The sequence below is a fragment of the Mytilus galloprovincialis genome, chromosome 3, assembly GCF_965363235.1.
Source record: "Mytilus galloprovincialis chromosome 3, xbMytGall1.hap1.1, whole genome shotgun sequence".
NCBI classification, from domain to species: Eukaryota; Metazoa; Mollusca; class Bivalvia; order Mytilida; family Mytilidae; genus Mytilus; species Mytilus galloprovincialis.
In genome coordinates, this window is record NC_134840.1 from 79,395,909 (window position 1) to 79,416,466 (window position 20,558).

Genomic DNA, 20,558 nt, shown 5'->3' on the forward strand with positions numbered 1-20,558 from the left:
TAGGGTTTTTGAATTAGTCACAAACTTATTAAGTTAATATGACAACAAAAAAATTAAAATTGAATCTTTAAAATGGCACCATGGTGTTATCTGCATATTTTATGAATTGGATGTTTTAAAAAATTTTGCTAAGATTTCAGGGAAATATCACTATTTCCATGATCCTATAGTGCTATTTGAAAATATTGTAGAGATCACTGTCTGTCTAGACATTTTTGAATTGCTTATTCATTTGAATATATATTATTGTTTTAAAGTACATGTATATGGTGTAGGGTTAAAGGTCAAAGGCAAATCACTGTAATAATCAAACAAAAACATTTTTGGGCTATTTTCTAGCAGCTAGTTATTATTGGTGGAGGACGCCAGAGTGTCAAGAAAAAAACACCAACCTTTGATAGGAAAACTGACAGTCCTAGTGCTAATTCATTTAAGAATTGAATGCTTCTTTTTGTAACTTCATTGGGGTGTAAAAGCGTTGAAAGAAGTACATTTTGTATCTAAAAATGTGTGCACGGTTAACATTTTTACAATCCTATGAAGTTATAAAAAGAAGCATTCAATACTTATTATTATACCTTACATATATTTCAAACAATTCTATTGGGTAAAACGTTATCACGTGACATGGAATAATTCAGTTAATTTTCATTCAATTGCAAAGAAGGACGAATAACCCTAAAATTTACGCCAGCGGTGAACAACCCTACTATTCACTGGTGAATAACCTGTTGAGTTTGTTGAATTGTACTTGAGTTACCTCCCATGAAAATGACGTCACAGACGTAAATAAACAAAATGGCAGCGTTCACGTTACACTAGAAGCCAAATGAGAGACGACGAAATAAGGCATTGGACATGAATACAGCTGAGAGTGCCAGCAGCCGGTGATATCTCTTATTTCTTATGAACGGTCCTTTTCAGGGCCATCAATATTTTTACAAAAAGATTCTACTTTTGTTGTAAATTCGAAAAATTCGAAGACAAATGTTTTTTCAAAAGTCAGTCTGTGTGTTATGTTAAAAAAATATAGACTAGTACCTAAGTGTTCGAAATGCCCTTCCACTGTTAGTTCGGTATAATAAAGCAATTGTGGCCCTTTAGAATCGATGAATATCCAAAATTGTCAACACTTGAAAGTTATTTCACTTCAGGCTGCGCCCTTAATGAAATAACCTTCTCGTGTTGACAATTTTGGATATTCACCTTTTCAACGGGCCATAATTGTATATTATTACATTTTTTAGCTAGGATCATGGAAACATGAATTTTATCAAAACTTTATTTTTTTATTTAATTTACCTGTGCACTTTATTGTACGACCACGTGTTATCATGAATGATAAGTTTTATTGTGTAATGCAATTGCTTAAGGAATAACATGTGATGTGCAGTTAGCCAATCAGAATAACGTATTATAATGAAACATACATCTAATGTAATTATTTAAGAATAACTTCATGGTTTTGAATAATATGGTTCAAGGTCAAAGGCAAATCACTGAAATAATCAAACAAAAACACTGAATACCTCTTTTTCTTCCTTTCTTTTCAGAAAATCAAGTCTTTTCTGTTGTTCTAATTTTAGTTTTTCTTGTTGTTTCAATTGGTTACTTAACATTTCTTCATAAAAAGATTTCTGTGGACCTTTGTAGTTATCACGAAGAAATGTCTGTACATGTTGAGCTAGTTCTAGAACCATAACCTGAAAAAGGTATAAAAAAACTAATTCTCCAACATTTTAAATATTTGTATATAACAAGCTAGTATTTCAACTTATTTTGCATTATATTGTCTTTTAGCATTGCATAACACTTCCATACAATGTATTTCGTGTAGATAATGTTGTGCGCTGCACAGTATATTCTATTGAAAATGTGCATTCTTCTTTGTACCGGTAATAGAAAGTGGTGTGCGCCGCACAGAACATTAAAATAAAGAACAAACATGGAATTTATTAAAAATTTCAAGCACAAGAAATTATGCAAATTCCATAATTAATCAAAGAGCAGATTGCTCTGAGGGATACGATTGCCATTGTTTTCATTAATACATGTATTAGTATTATTTTCAAAAATAATTCAACTGCACATGTAAAATGCTCGTAAAATGTAATTTACGTAATCTGAATAGTTATTCAACTTTAAAAATAGCCAATCCTCGATACAAGTGTATCAACAATGTACTTATTGTGTTTTATTTTTGTACTATCAATTCCAAGTTTACTTTCCACAGCAGTCACTGAGAGTGGGAGAAGGTATTTCACTTCGTACCTTATCACCTGTTTTCTAAGTGAATTCTAGGTGGAACCCCATTCCTAACTCTTGAAATATTTAATATCCTTTGAGTCAGTGGACACGACTCCTTTTCGTACACATTCTTCTGTTTAAATTGCAATCGGTTTTTATATAATACGACGTCTATCCACAGAACGAGTAAATTTATTTTGACGTTTCGTCGTTCGACGAAGTTACTTATGGAAGGGAGACAACTCGAAGCGATAATATGGAAGACTCCATTTTGGCTGAAGGGGTGTTCTATTTACATCTTTACGTTGTGGACTACATTTATTTTAATTTAAATGATGCATATGATTTTAAATTATGCAACAACAATAACCCTCAATAGCAGACAGACATAGAAAGGATCTCGTGAGTTTCAAATTAATCAATGGAGTGGGGAATCCAGAGCAACCATTCAATCTGATACCCCTTCAAGTCAAGAAAACTATACGCATGCGCATAATTACATAAACAAACCCTAGACTTGTGATTTGTAGAAAGGACGTATATATTAAATGTTAATTAAACGACCTCCATTTCTTTATGGAAGTACAATATCAAATATCAGTTTCATAACGGTGACAAATAAGACAAGAGTGCACACACTGAAATGTCTCGCCTTCTTTACTAATCATTGATATTATGTTGATAGCCCTAAATATAAAGCTTTATTACACCTGTCACATAAACTTAACATTAACCAAGAAAACTAAACATTGACCAATGAACCATGAAAATGAGGTCAAGGTCAGATGAATCATGCCAGGCAGACATGTACAGCTAACAATTCTTCCATAAAACAAATAAAATTGACCTATTGCTTATAATTTAAGAACAAAAGACCAAAACACAAAAACTTAACACTGAGCAATGAACCGTTAAAATGAGGTCAAGCTCAAATAAAACCTGTGCGACTGACATATAGATCATTAAATATTTCCATAAACCAAATATAGTTGACCTATTGAATATAGTATTAGAAAAAAATACCAAAACTCAAAAACTTAACTTTGACCACTGAACCATGAAAATGAGGTCAAGGTCAGATGACACCTGCCAGCTAGACATGTACACCTTACAATCATTCCATACACCAAATATAGTAGACTTATTGCATACAGTATAAGAAAAAACAGACAAAAACTTAACTATAACCAATGAACCATGAAAATGAGGTCAAGGTCAGATGACACCTGCCAGTTAGACATGTACACCTTACAGTGCTTCCATACACGGAATATACTAGACCTATTGCTAATAGTATCTGAGATATGGACTTGACCACCAAAACTTAACCTTGTTCACTGATCCATGAAATGAGGTCGAGGTCAAGTGAAAACTGTCTGACGGGCATGAGGACCTTGCAAGGTACGCACATACCAAATATAGTTATCCTATTACTTATAATAAGAGAGAATTTAATATTACAAAAAATCTTAACTTTTTTTTCAAGTAGTCACTGAACCATTAAAAAATGAGGTCAAGGACATTGGACATGTGACTGACGGAAACTTCGTAACATGAGGCATCTGTAAACAAAGTATGAAGCATCCAGGTCTTCCACCTTCTAAAATATAAAGCTTTTAAGAAGTTAGCTAACGCTGCCGGATCACTATCCCTATGTCGAGCTTTCTGCGACAAAAGTCGCAGGCTCGACAAAAACTCCACTTCAGTTCTTATATGACAGAAATAGATTTATCGATCGGAATTCAGAGAACTCTCGTATGTTATCAAAACTGGGGAATTCCCTCTGACGCGTTTCTAAATTTATAAAAAAACACTAAATATAAATACTGCTTAATTCTTATTTTCCGTGTTGTTAAAAACATGCATACAAGTCAAGGGAAATATCGAAACATGAAGATTACGAGAAGAACATTATAGGACAGTTGTTTAAATTCAATCCTTTTGTTTTTTATACCATTTAAAGCAAGACAATTCTAAAGAATCTGAGATGTTCCTTGATGTTTAGAATAAAACGGTTGACGTGAGGGCATGGCCCTGAGTCAATGGTATAAGTCTACAGATTGTTTAAAAGCAATCGTATCCCAAAAATAGTTCCAAGTTGAAATAAAAGGCTTTTATATGAATTAATAAGATGTTTTGAATTTGTTGCAATTGGTCATATAATCTTTTTATACTGATGGTAAACAGCTACAGAATGTAAGAAAATTAACAACATTTATTACATTGGTTGCAATAAATTACATTGATTTCCCAGTTAAATAAAAACCGATAATTTCACATGTGAAATAAACGTGGTTATTTCACTCTCTGACGTCATACAACAATAGGCGTTGTCAAGACAATCGATAACGTCGGATCAAAACAAATTGTAAATGCGTAGGAAAAACATATAGTCCCTTACATTTTCTACATTAATTTCATAAAAAAAAAAGCGATTTGACAATGTAATAAAAAGTATAACTAATCGCAGTATTTGAATATAAAAAATAAGACAACTTGTGACCGAACGCCGCTATGGATTAACACTCGTTAAATCCATGCGTCGTTCGGTCACGCGTTGTCTTATTTTTTTATATTCAAATACGGCGATTAGTTATACTATAATTCCCTGCGGTTTATCTACAATATATATACAAAAGAGCTACCAAGGAATTTACATTAATTCTATGCCATACAATACGAATATGAAAAACTCAATAAAGAATCATGTATTAAAGATAAAATCATTAAAATATCCCCTGTGACAGGCAATGAGGAAAGTTTAAGTTTAAAAATTAAGGGACAGGAACAAGAAAAAAATAATTTCAGAAAACTTTATCTCCTACACAGATGTGAAAGGCTCTGTCAACACTATTTACATGATTTAATAGAAAAAGTATGTACTGCCTTGTTTGCCTTCTTTATATTTCCCTTAGATTTGAATTTAAGAGAATTTAACCTGGCAAACATCCATTCATAAAAGCTTGGTATCTGATTCAAGATATAGGAAGATGTGCATTGAAGACCCACTGTTGTCTGCTCTGTGGTCGGGTTGTTTTCTCTTTGACACATTCCCCATTTCCATTCTCAATTTTATTTAGTACAGTATTTAGTTTGTATCTAAATAAAAATATTCAGATGAGAAAGGAGAAAGAGATAAAAGTTGAAGTGAACAAACAGAGTTATCCCTCTTTGTACTGGTTCTCTCCTCTTCTACATTTGTATACTTGTTCTCAATTTTTTCTCAGAATGTATGTAATGTTAAATGTAGATTGCTTGTGATGTATGTTTGAGTATTGTATAAACTTAAAAATATTCTATCTCTTCAGTTAATAAAATTTTAATAATAGTAAAGTCACATGACTATCTATTATACAAAATCATTTAATGTAAGTTATTTTAGGTTGCACATAAATTACCTCTCCAACCATTGATTTGGCTAGTTCTATAAGTTCTGTATTCAACACAGCTATTTGTTCATTGGACAGTCCTTTGGCATTTTCTAGACTTATTTCTGGTACCCTTTAAAAAAATACCTTTAACAGTATTAAATCTTTAAATGTATTTTATTACTCAAGCAATTATCTCCCTTATATACACATGTAATGAAAATACCTATAGCACAATAAATTAAAACAAATACATGTACTTAACAAATCTTTTGAAGTGTAAAATTTGTAGAGCTATTATTTTGTCTCTCCTGCTGTGTTAACCTTTATCATTTAATCCTCTTAGTCAAATTTTTAACTTGGAGGTGCTGAAAAAAGTTGTGCTCTGACACTGAAGACCATACAATACAATGTTTTGTTTTTATTAATTCCTTTGTTGGGTTGCTGTCCTTTTGACTCAAAATATGCAATTGAATTTGATTTTCATGATTTTGAATACTGAACACTTTATGGACAAATTGGTTAGCTTGTTTTTGCATTGCTGTCTAAATGATGGCACAGTCACATCTGCAGCTGTTTTCATGAAAGGAAACTATAATTTACAAAGATAGATAGGTACGAAATATTATGTTGAACACCATCAAATGTGTGAAAGTCTCATAAATTGCTTGTATGTGTGGTCACTCTATTTTGAAAGAGTCCTCCCCGTGGTACATTTGTATCATATAAATGCATGTCTTAATTAATAGTCCTAATACATGTACATGTATATATTTATCTGTATCATTTTGTTTTTTAAACTTACAAATCAGGATATTTATTTGGACATTTAATAACCATATGGATCATGCTATCACTGTCAGTCATCCCTGCTACACTTTCAGACTGCTGCTGTTTCAGTATCAAACATATATGCAAAGGTCTCTCAACCTAAAATACAGAAAAACATATAAATATATTTATTCAATACTGGACAACAAAAGGGAACTTTCTGTTACAGTACATTGATTTGGTTAAAATTTACTCTTTTTGTGTTGATTCACTCTGAAATACCCCTTCGTATATTCCTTACGTCATGCATTCAGATACATGACGTATCATACAATGTACATATACCCAACCAGCAGTTACATGATCTATGACAACCTTCAGGTATTTATATAGCTAATTTTGGCTGAATTTTTTAAATACATGTATGAACCATCCTTCACATTGTATTCACTCAATCAGTTTGGTGGTCATCCTGAATCGAACCTCCTGAATCATGCATAATGTGGTGAAATTGGACACTTATCTGGGGATTCCGTAAGCTATTTATAGATGTTTCTTCCCCAGTATATGTTTCGGGGAAAAGAAGACAACACGATTTGCCTGGCAGACCCTGGTCAGCCATTTCATTCACAGCAGCCTGTGCGTTAAGATAAACCTTAGAGTATACCTTGAGGACACATATTGCCTTGTATAATAACCAACAGGTCACGGTTACATACTTATCAATCATGTCATAGAGATATTACAATAATAATTTTTTGAACTAATATGCATTTTTCTATTGGAGTTTTTTAATACTTTTACGGCATATATATATATGACGCCCGACAAGCAAAAACGACCCTTATGGCAAAAATTATGAATTATCAGATTTTTTATTAATTAAACAGAAAATACGTATGCCAACACAATGTAAAAAAATTGAAAACGATCGGTGAAAAATTAGTTGAGAAATTTCAATTTTGGTAACACATGAAATGTGTTCTAACGTAAAATTCAACGTAACGTTAGAATCATACACTTTGACGTCGATTTAAGTTTGCAGCAATTTACTACTTTACTCTTCTCCTAGTACTTGACAAAATGTAGCCTGATATTCCTTCCTAGCATATGGACGATTTTTTTAAATATAGATGTTCCTACCTAACACATGCAATTCTGGCTGCAGGAATAACTACACGACGAGCCAAATTATCGAACTATTATATCATTTTGTTCATTTTTTTTTTGTAAAATTAATTTCTGATTTATCATGAGCAACGATGAAATAATGGTACTTTCTGATACCATAGAATAGGTTTAATCAAAACAGATAAAATTGGTTTCTAATCACTCCATTTTCTAAGTAGTTTCATCGTTCTCTTGCTTACCATGTTAACCGACTTATCTTATTGATGATGATTTTTGGAAGAATTCTGCCACATGCGAGACAGTATCACAGTTTGATCGTCAATATTTTTTTTTAGCTGGACAAAATCTAACAAACGTTTAGTATGACCAAAGGCTTAAATTTCTAATATCTTCCAGTTACATGTAGCACACACAAAGCAAGATAGTCAGTCATATACCGAATTTGTTCTCCTACAATAACAGAACAATAAAGACTTTCATTTGTTGGATTTCAAATATAAAAGAATTCTTTTTATTTTGGTAGCGATTTCAGTGTTATCTTAAATGTAATAAAAAAAAACACACTGAAGTATGAACTCCTGATTATTCCAGGGCACTATCTGTTTTTCATGGGGTTCGTGTTGCTCAATTTTTAAATTTCTGTGTTATTTTTTGTTTCACTCGTTTGATTTTAAGACATGGTCATCTGAGTTTTCTGTTTATGATTTATGATTTCACGCGTGGTGTCTGTTTGCATTTATATGATATTAAGGATCAACTTGACTAGTTTTCATTCTTATTCGATCTTTCTAAGGTTCAGATTGAATCAATTCATATTTGCCAGTTAAAACAGTTTGGCCATTCAAAATCAAATTGACAATAAAATTAGAAATGAAATATAGATTAAAGGAGCTCAATGTGGGAATTTGTTGTGGAAGGTCAGTGTTTGAACATTTAATCTACAGGATTGGAATATATTTTGCCAATAGGGTGTTTAATACTGGTATTAATTTACAGCCGATTCTATTGAGTGTGAAGGCAAAGGTAATATCTTTGGTTAACTTGATTCGCGGCTAGCTTAACCGTGAAGTCATTTTTAGTTCAGGTAAACTACACTCCTTTAAAAGTAGACTCATCCGACAGATAACCAATCTTTCTGTCTGTAAGACCAGGCTACTCCGAAAGGATGGTCGTATACCTTAGCCAACCAAAGATATTACCTTTGCCTACACACTCAATGGAATCGGCTGTAATTAATTTAATTGTTTCATATTTTTCATATCGGGGTTTTTTATAGCCGACGATACGGTATGTTTTATCTCAATGTTGAAGGCCTATAACTACGGGCTCGGACTATTATACTAGTATAAGAGTCTCATCTACGACACACATCAGAATATATAGATGCAAATATTATGTGTGGACAGCAAGGCGACCAGACATTTGTCCATTCTGTTCAGTGGACATATCTAGTCTATAGATGCTCCGTGTTGAAGACCGTACTTTGACCTATAAGGGTTTACTTTTATAAATTATGACATGGACGGTGAGTTCTTTCATTGGCACTCATACTCATCTTCTTTATATATCTACATCCAGTTCCATCTGTCTAAAATGCTGATACATATGTGTCAAAACCCGACTTTTTTGATTCACAAGAAGATAACACAATCTGAGGTTCAGAGTAATGTCTGTTATGAGGTACTGTTTGTGGTAAACCATGCAGACTAGCATAATTTTTCAAATATTGTACCAATGAAAATGTATTTTTTTGACGTCTATTAACATTTTGATATCTTCTTGGTATTTCTTTTACTGTTGATGTGTTAAATCAAAGGTTTTAAACGGGACTCTCGAATACTATAGGTAACAGAAATGTATCTCGACAAACTTACTTGTCAAAAGTTTTTGTAAAATTTTGTTTGCTTTCGCGGATCGCTGGCCGTATCTAGAACAGGATTAATCTACGCCGTTTTATTTCAATTTACCAAATAAATACATATCTTTGCCTTCCTTGAATAGTTCATTTCTACATGTATTATCTTCAATGTTATCGTTGAATGAGAACTGCAGCTGTGTGTGCAATTTCATCCGTTTCAGATATATTTCTTGCAATAAATATATACGCATGTCAATGTTTACACAACAAACTAAACTGCACATTAAACTAAAAGTGATTTAAACGAAAAATAACATTTGAAAACTTTATTAAATAACATTAAAAATATATCTCAGGTGCGAAATTTCAATCTGTCCGTGTTCGTAATAAATATCAACTATGTTTATGTATTACTATAATTATAATAAAGTTTCGCCTGGATATCCCTTATCAGAGAAATTTGATTCGAAGTGAACTTGAAAATTTCAATATTATGCAAAAGTAAAATAGATTGTTTTTTTAACATTTAAAGTATGACATTTCAAGATTGAAAAAAATATGAAGAACAACAAGTTTATTTGATGTGAACTAATTATATGTTTTTTTTCAGCTTGTACTGCCTCCATTAGTCCTTGCCTCATGTTAAAAGATCATTGTAATATATCCAGCATCATCTTTTTTGAAAATTAACGCAACATTGCAAAATTGCATTTGTTTCTGTTTCTGATTTTACATGGCATTAAAAAATACCATTGAAAGTTTATTATCGAATTGTTAACCTTATATATCCGTGAATTTAGAGATTTACAGTGACTCCTGATCATTCAGTCAAAATCATCAATTTAAAAAAATGTCTTCTCGTCGTTGTATAACCTTTTGTACTAGAGTTGCATATTTATTTCAATCAAGTTTAACAACTCAATTTAAGTCAAACAATATCCCGCATCTCATTTTATTCACAATCAAAGAAAATTAATACAACGAAATTGAACTGTGACCATTAGATAGTATACATATATTTGACAACATTGTAACAACGATTAACCAGCTTAAACAATCTTGTGTATGCATCCAAAATTGTTAATCATTTTTCGAATTAGCTCAAGCCTCTATCATTTTTTATTTTATAATGATCACTGATGATTTTTCTTCCTTTCTTTGATGTTTTGTTTCTTCATGGCCTACCACACAGACCATTTAAGAATAAAAGATTAAAAGATTTGTTTTCGAATGGATGCAGAACACCTATATTTTGTTTACTTTTAGAAAATGTAAAACAAGAATTAAGATAAAACTTGTCCTGAATAAAATTGAGAAAGGAAATGCAGAATCTGTCAAAGAGACAACATCCTGGCCAAAGAACCAAATTTTAGGTTTATTATAGTTTTTGTGCCGTATGAGCCGAGTTAATTCCATCCCCTTTCCACTTAGAAGATGAGTGGCTGGGATCTCTAAAGCCGATTTTGGCGATTTTTGTAGGAGATTTAAGTAAACTTCTAAAGCATTTATAAAACAAGTGAAACATTGAGTTACTGCTTACTGATGATACCCCCGCCGAAATATTTCGGTAAACAGGAAGTTGTTGAGTGATGAATCTGAAAACGCATCGCACGATATAACTGAATTATATAAACCCTGAAACCAAATTTCAGATATCCTTGTAATGTAGTTCCTAAGAGATATGCGACGAATATATTCATGGGACGAACGGACGGTCTGACGGATGGATTGACTAACAGACAGACAGAGGTTAAACAGTATACCCCCACTTTTTTAAAGTGAGTGATATAATTTATTATGAACTGATATTTGTTTCATACTAACAGTTTTAAACGCATTGCAAATTTTTATGCCCCACCTACGATAGTAGAGGGCATTATGTTTTCTGGTCTGTGGGTCCATTCGTTCGTCCGTTCGTTCGTCCCAGTTCAGGTTAAAGTTTTTGGTCAAGGTAGTTTTTGATGAAATTGAAGTCCAATCAATTTGAAACTTAGTACACATGTTCCTTAAAGAAAGAAGAACCTTGTAGAAGGTTAATACATGTATCATCACATATCGTGGTACTATGTATTAATGAGACATGGTGATGTGTGGGATTTTATTATATTGTTTATAAAGCATTTCTCTCAAGACAATAAGAATATACAGCGTATGTCAAAACAAGCATTTGAAAAGTTTGAATAGAAATTTATCACAAAATTAAATTTTAAATCCTAAATACGGCATTATTTCACAGAAGTATTTATATTTAATATAAGAATATACTATTCAGTTCGCATGGATAACGCTATGTTTAGAAAAATATCTCAATTTCAACATGCAATTTATCGGTTTGTTCTACGTTACATTCTAGCGTTGACTACCGATAACGACGTCAAATGCGATAAGGGTGGTTTTTGCTTGACGGGCGTCATATATATATTACCTAGACAGACACAAGAGAGGCTTGTGTTTAAGTTAAACTACTTTAAATTGCAATAAGTAAATACTTTTATGAATTATAATGCATAGCCCATGTCGTGTACAAATTATATACCTTCCATGCGACATTCTTTCTAAGATCGACAACATCGTCCATGTAAACCGCTTGCAAAACTTGCCATTCCTCTTCTTGTCGCTGAAGAAGAGAGTCGTCTGCCATTTCATAACTAGCACGGACTCCTATTATACTCGCATACTACTGCTTTCAATGGCATTTTATCTTACAGGATACGATAGCACTGAAAATATGAGTTGTTTACATTTTTAACGTTTCATCATCAGTCCATCGGAACCGGAAACCCACGAGAGAAGCTAAAAACTACTAACCAATCCCGACCTCGTACCTCATTTAAAAAAAAAAGACTGCGAAGTCGCGTCTTAGTACGCTAGTTTATCCCTTTATGATTATCAACTCGTTAAGCAAGCAAAAAGTGCTTATTGCACTGAATGATTTATGACTGAGTGCCTTTCTGAGCATCTCGTTTTGGATTGTTCCAAATAAATAACCTTTTCAGTTTGGTTTAAAATATTTCCAAGCACCATTTGATGTACATAAGTACAACAGAAACATTCAAAACTTAAAGTTTAGAGGTTAAACTATCAAAAACTAAGGTGCCAGATTTATTTATGAAAAAAACCCATCTTTTTGAAATGAAAGTCTGTTATATTGAACTGATTTCATAGGACAATTTCTCACGTGCATATCTGGTTTCCTTTTTTTCTTCATCCAGAAATTTAAGTATAAAATTAAATAAATTTTATTAGCATTTACTTTTTGTCATCTTTTTCATTAAAGGTCCAACTTTTTTAAGTAGACAACAACATTCATATTGTTCAAACTACAACATTCATATTGTTCAAACAACAACATTCATATTGTTCAAACAACAACATTCATATTGTTCAAACAACAACATTCATATTGTTAAAAAAAAAATTCAAAAAACGATTTTTCCAAGGTTCAAAAGAGTTCAAAAAAATGTTATCATAGAATATCCGTTGACTTTTCTTTATTTAAGTACTGTATAAACATAATGAAGACAAAACCATGTATTCATTTAAAGATACAAAAACATACATCTACATATTATTCTTAGGTGCATTACTTTTTATTTAAAAAAAAAAAAAGATGTGGTATGATTGCCAATGAGACAACTCTATCCACAAGAGACCAAATGACACAGAAATTTTTAAAACAACTATAGGTCACCGTACGGCCTTCAACAATGAACAAAGCCCATACCGTATAATTAGCTATAAAAGGCATCGGAATGACAGTATAAAACAGTTCAAACGAGAAAACTAGCGGCCTAATTTATGTACAAAAAATGAACGAAAAACAAATATGTAAATCATAAACAGACGACAACTACTGAATTACAGGCTCCTGATTTTGGACAGGCACATACAAACAGAATGTGGCGTTGGTTTAACATGTTATAGTGGACACACTAGCCCCTTTTTTCCTTAACCTGGGATAGTGGTGTAACAGTACAACACAAGGACGGAACTATAAAAATCAGTTCAAAAGGGCTTTACTCATCAGATAGACAAAAATACAAATACTACAAATATAAGTGGACGTGGCCGCGAATACTTGTACATCCAAACAACAAAAAGACACTAAATACAGATCTGAGAGTACTTAGTCGCAGTTACTGACAGCTAATTCAGAGCCACTAACAACTTATAAAATAATCATGCATCTATATATAAAATTATCAATCAGTACACATCCAACATCCAGTGGATTTAGTATAAGACGTCATAAACAGTCAGAGTTGTGTTTGGCTTTGAACTAGTGGTCAGTAACTGCGGGTACACTCAGATTGATCTGTGCTTAGTGTGTTTCTTTTTTTTTGGGGGGGGGGGAGGGGGGATGACCAATGTCCCTGCTCGCCCGGTCTGTGTTTTTTGTTCGACATTTTCTACGATATCTACTTATAAAAGTTCACTTTTAGTCGTTGAGTCAACGGAAAACGTAATTGAACATTTTTCTTATTCCAACTTAACATTCCACTAGTTATTCCATGTTTAACCCCGCCACATTATTTATGTATGTGCCTGTCCCAAGTCAGGAGCCTGTAATTCAGTGGTTGTCGTTTGTTTATGTGTTACATATTTGTTTTTCGTTCATTTTTTTTACATAAATAAGGCCGTTAGTTTTCTCGTTTGAATTGTTTTATATTGTCTTATCGAGGCCTTTTATAGCTGACTATGTGGTATGGGCTTTGCTCATTGTTGAAGGCCGTACGGTGACCTATAGTTGTTAATGTTTTTGGTCTTTTGTGGATAGTTGTCTCATTGGCAATCATACCACATCTTCTTTTTAATAACATGCAGCCACCGAGTTAAATGAAATTTGACAAAATAACGGCTTTAATGTCACAAAGAACCGACACACGTTGTTGTTACCGCCAAGTGTTAGGAAGATCAGAGAATAAGAAATAGGATCACTATACATAAGAGTGAAAACAGTTTTTCAAAAATTATGTAACGTTGGATAGCCGTATTTTTCACACAGCTTTGTTGTTTTAATCTTCAAATATATTAGATATTACTAAGCATACGACCAAGGGCTATAGAAACATAAATGAAACATATACTAAATTTGTTTATAAAGTAATTAGTGTTTGATAACATTTTTTTGTTTTGTTTTGCGGAGGAAATTTCGAAGATTTAGTTTTAAATCATAGGAATTGTAGGAACAGTATGCGTAACTAGATATAGTAAGATGTGGTGTGAGTGCTAATAAGACAACTCTCCATCCAAATAACAATTTATAACAGTAAACCATTATAGGTCAATGTACTGCCTTCAACACGGAACATTGGCTCACATTCGGAACAATAAGCTATAAAGGGCCCCAAAATTACTAGTGTAAAACCATCCAAACGAGAAAAACAACGGTCTAATCTATATAAAAAACGAGAAACGAGAAACACGTGTAAATTACATAAACAAACGACAACTATCCAAACGAGAAAAACAACGGTCTAATCTATATAAAAAAACGAGAAACTAGAAACACGTGTAAATTACATAAACAAACGACAACTACTGTACATCAGATTCCTGACTTAGGACAGGTTCAAACATTTGCAGCGGGATTAAATGTTTTGATATATAAAAAAAGAGAAGATGCGTTAATATTGCCAATGAGACAACTCTCCACAAGAGACCAAATGGCAGAGTAATTAACAACTATAGGTCACAGTACGGCCTTCAACAATGAGCAAAGCCCATTCCGCATAGTAATATATAGATGTATGTCTGCTTTGTTTCGATCTTATAAGATAAACCCTTTTTAACTGATTTTAATCGTTTGTTCATATGTTGAACAGTTACATCACTATCCAAGGTCAGGGGATATAGGCGCCACATTTGTATGTGCTTGTTTCAAGTCAGGAGTTTGGAGTTAATGATTGTCGTCAGTCGATGTCTATCATATTTGTGCATCGTGCATTATTTAGTGCATAAATCAGTTCGTTCATTTTTTCGTTTGAATTGTTTTACATTTGTCATTTCGGGTCCTTTCATAGTCGACTATGCGATATGGGTTTTGCTCATTGTTGCATATAGTTGTTAACTTCGATGCAATCAGTTTGGTTTCTGGCGAAAATTTGTCGCATTTGCAATACTACCACTTGTTCTTATTTATATGTTTAAAATTTCTAAGGGTTGATGTAAAATAAGGAGATGCGGTATGGTTGCCTTTGAGACAAATAACCGACAACAGTCCAAACTGACGTGAATTTGATTAATTATAGGTCACCATCAAGCCTTCAACAAAAGCAAAAACTGAGTAGTCAGCTATAAAAGACACCGATATGTTAAATACGAAACAGTTCAAACAACAACAAAATACGTCGGCCCCGTGTATGAAACCGAAACCATGGAAACAGTTAACGAAAAACAGATAAAAGAGACAGAAACAAATACAACCACTGAATTAAAGAGTAACTTTGGAAATACACATATAGAATGTACAAATATAAAACATGCTTAGTTACTGCAAGTTTTCTCAGATCTTATAAACATTTTTTCATTTTATTTTTTTTAAATAATACGTTAGACAGTGCATGCGTTCAAAGTGCTTTTCTGAATTTACCTTCATCAAGGAACGCTCAAAATCGAATACTTGAAAGCCATGAATGTATAAAGCATAAACAGTTGAAGCTATATAACCAAATAGGACCTAAATACATTAAATTCATTTTTGTGAAGTATCTGAGCCCCGTATATGAGAAACTTCTATTTCCTTAGATTATCTTACTCTATTTTAAAGGAAACCATCCCTTGTCTAATATCAAACTGAAATGTTCCATATAATGGTATATTCATATATAAGCTTCTAATACATCCATGCGCTTCTGTTGATTTACTTTCATCAGGAATGCTGAAAGCCGAATATTTGAAAGCCATGAATATATAATAACATAAACATCTGAAGAGCTATATGACCAAAGAGGGACCTAGAAAATATATCAAAATTTATCTACCTTAGTTTCTTATAAATTCAAAATTTTGCATTAATGGACAATTTTAGAAAGGTTTGTTAAAATCATGTCAGTGCCGAAGTACTTACTACTTCAGCTATATATATCTTTTATCATTTTAATAGAAGAAATTATATTTTTAAAGCCTATCAGAGACAACTCCAGCGTATCTATCAACAGTAACGTCCACGATATTACAAGTGTGTTATCTCCCTTTGTCTATTGTCCATGACCAATATGTAATGCAACAGAAATAATGTCCATGGCTATCAGCCAGTGCAACATAAATATTACACGGAGGCAATTTTCTGAGGCAGGATGACATTTTGTGACCCTTTAATTTCTTGCTTCAAATTCTTATCAACACTTTGTCGTGTTCTTATCAGAGATGTATCTGTAATTTCCTGCAAAGATCCCTCTAACGAGGACATTATCGGTGACTCCCATGTCAAAAGCGACCACGACCAAATATTTTATCTCATTTTATAATTAAATTATCTTTTATGTTGAATATCAGGCATTTTTTAATTCTCAAATTTGAACTTTGGTAACAGGTTTGCAATAAGTTAAATTATTTAATGGGATGGTAATGACAACACTTAAAAAATTTTAATTTAATTTTCGATAACGGAGTAATAATTTATAAAATGTTCAAAAATAAATAAAATCTGAAAAATACAAAAAAAAACGCAACATTTTAATGCATTAAAATACGATACAGCTGTCATGTACCTCAGAATGTCGTTAATTTCATCAGACAAGTCTTTTAATTTTTGCTTAAAATTAACATATTGACCATGGGCGCTAATTTTTTATCTATTCTTCGTAGCAATTTGTAAAATTGCAAATCAAGACGAAGAAAATGGACCTAGTATTTTGCAGAAGTATGTCTTGTTCTCGTGGACAAGGACATGTCAAGTTAATATTCCATCTTCGAGCGAGCTCACTCGACTGTAAAAATGTTCACATGTATGTTGTCAAGTTTTGATGTGTTTTACATTCAAAGATATAATTTAATTGTATCGGTAACAAGCTGAAGCTGGGAAATTATAGCTTCTAATATAGAGAGATAATTAAACTTCATCAAACCGAAAAATTTGGTTCCTTCAAATCCAACTGCAAAAAGGCGTCTGCGAATTGTTCTAAGTGATTTGAGCCTATTTGACAGATTACTGAAAATAAATATAGCCTAGAAGATTTAATTAGCAAATTTGGGGAATAAAATTCATGGCATATGTTACTTTTTGTTGTTGCTAAAAAAAGACAAGAAAAAGTATCTCAGAAATTCGTTTCTTAAAAATTCGAAAGAATCAATATAGCGATGATCCGTTTTTGGTCAACATATTTTTTCTATGACAAATGTATTCTTATTACTTTAAACACCAACCACGGACCTGTAATCACTTTTGTTCCTTAAAATGAAACAAGATCGGAAACAAAATACAAAGTGAATTTCTGAAGGAAAAAATCTAATAGGATGCAACACACACGCACATAGGAATGAAAATAAGAGAAGGGTTAGAAGATAATTATGAGTGACAATTCGCAAAGTAAATTTTCTTGTAACAGAATAATACCGAACAAACAGGATATTGTTGGGAGGATTAAAGCATACAAATGTTCCCAATAAAATATTTATTTTAATATAAAATACCAAAAATGTAAATTGTAAATTCTTTCCTTTGTTCCTGAGGTAACTTTGTCTTCTATTGAATTAAAATCAGTTAATATATTTACAGTTCACGACAGAAACGTGCTTACAATTTTTATTATAAAATATAACATTTTTATGAAACATACGCGATGAGAAATATATATATTGTATTTAATTGTATTTGTTTTTATTATCAATATAAACCTAAAATTTATTCTAAATACATATAATATATTTCTATTACATGTATATATATGTTTATTTATTTAGCCGAGCTTTCAACTATTCAGCTTTGAAGGTAAATGAAAAAAAGATACTTCGGACGCATGAAATTTATAAAGTGTTTTTTTTCATATTTTTCTATGTATAGTCTAACCCCAACTTACTGACAGTAGAGCAAACCGTTCAACATTGTGTGGAACTATTTTTATGTGTATTAAAACATAAGATTTCTTTATTTATTCAATACATTACACTTCATAATTATGTACACATATAGAAAAAAAGAAAAACAGTTCTATTTATTTATTCTCCTACATTGGCCAAGTCTACAAAGACACGAAGACAACGAAATAGTAACATAACAAGAAAACACACAAACAAACAAAAAACAAACAAAACTATAAGATATATATGAGAAAAAATAAACTTTTAGTACACAGATGTAAACATAAATAAAAATAAGGAGATGTGGTATACATGTAAACCAACTTATTTTCGCGTTTACTTTATTTTGCGTTAAGACCTTTCTACAGCAGCAATTTGACATTTTCGCGACGATTTATATGCGCGTTATATTTCTAATCGCGAATAAAGGTTGATTTTATAGTAATTGCAATGACACAAATATCTACCAAAGTCCGAATGACGTGAATAATTGATTTATAAAATCAGAGACAGCTAGCCTATAAGAAGGGTTTTATTTCGGGTTAATAGTTTTAGATTTTGTGTATCGGGACAACTTGCGTCAAAATTATTTATTATTATCATTCTATTTATAAGTTCTCTAAAAATATCTTTTCGTTCTGCTGATTGTTCATTGAAATGACAATGAAGAAAAACATGATGTATATCTTCCACCTCATCGCAGCTCTATCAGTGAACTATCTGTGTTAAACTGGAAATTGTTTCTATATTGTTCTGTTTCTATGGACCTATACTGATGATGTCTATCAATAACATTAAATTAATTGACCAGTTTTCATAAAAGTGCGAGCTAGCCACAAAACTAGGTTCAACCCAACATTTTTTTCTTAAAATGTCCTACTAGTATATCAAGGAAAAGAGCAGTTGTTATCTTATAGTTCGTTTCTGTGTATGTTGCATTGTCGTTTGTTTTTTGTACACTTCAGTGTTTCTGTTGTTTCGTTATTTTCATCTTATATTTGATGTGTTTCTCTCGGTTTAAGCCGTTTGTAACCCGGATTTGTTTTTTCTTTCAATCGATTTATGACTTTCGAACCGCGGTATACTACTGTTGCTTTTATTAATAGTACATTTCCAGCCCTATAAATGATCAGCGAGTATTAACATAAGTAAATTATATACTCTTTAGTAAGTAACTTTACTAAAACGGATGCAAGTGATATAGACACCAGGTCTACGTGTTTACCTATATGAAATACTTAAGTTTTTTGTTTAGTTTTGTTTTCGAGTTATGTTAAATCAATTTGAATAAAATTGGACGTGATCGAGAAACGGGTTTTACAGAACTTATTTATATATGTCCGACATTGCTGGACTTTGCAGACGATTCCGTAATATTTTGTCGTCAATAGCGAACAGTTCTGACAACATCATTCATTTTTTTTATGCACATAAATGGGTTTTTACATGAACAATCTAACCAAATTTAGGCAATTTTCAACGACTCATAGCTTGAAAAATGGCGCGGCGACTCATTCTTTTTTATCATATTTTTGAGAAAAAAAAGCCTTTATTAAAATCTTCATTTTTGATAATTATAAGAAAAATCGGTCTCCAAAAGTATATACTTATGATCTACCTTAAGCGAATGTCATAGAAGTGAGAGCTTTAGCTAGCTATAAAACCAGTTTTAATCTTAAAGTTTCTACATATCAAGTCAAGAATATGAGTTTTTTTCCATATTTCGTTTGACTGTTTGAGCTATGGATTTTACCATTTGATAAGGGACTATCCGATTTGGATTTCCTTGAGGTTCAGTATTTTTGTTATTTTTCCTTTTTCGTGCACTTTAAAATCAGTCCAGGACATAAACATATCACTATATTTCAAATATGTTCTTAGAAAAACCTGCATTTTACTTTTACTAAATTTCCTTTTTTTCCTTTTTGGAGATCATTAAAAACCTGATGCAAAACAAAAAAAACCACACGTTTGGCCTTAGATTACTGAGTAGATCAGTCCCAAATGTTTATTTACTTTACTTTCGGTACCCATCTCAAAGAACCAAAACAAGCGTCGATGATTGATCTCCCTTATCAAAATCATATACAAACTTTATTTCCCAAAAACTCATTATAGATTTGATCAAATAGTTAAAAAAAAAGGACCCGAAGCAGTGAAAA

General features: G+C 32.1%; 1 protein-coding gene across 2 annotated transcripts in view; it reads right to left on the bottom strand.

The window, feature by feature from the left end:
• LOC143069058 (eIF-2-alpha kinase GCN2-like) overlaps positions 1-12,165 on the bottom strand; it is a 68,024-nt gene extending 55,859 nt beyond the window's left edge. For both annotated transcript variants that reach the window (XM_076243489.1, XM_076243488.1), the window contains exons 1-4: positions 11,912-12,165; positions 6,421-6,545; positions 5,646-5,748; positions 1,530-1,703 (exon numbers count right to left, since the gene is read on the bottom strand). In XM_076243489.1, the coding sequence (XP_076099604.1) occupies positions 1,530-1,703; positions 5,646-5,748; positions 6,421-6,545; positions 11,912-12,016 (507 nt within the window). In that variant the 5' untranslated portion in view covers positions 12,017-12,165. The remainder of the gene's footprint in view (positions 1-1,529; positions 1,704-5,645; positions 5,749-6,420; positions 6,546-11,911) is intronic.
• Positions 12,166-20,558: the final 8,393 nt, after the last annotated feature.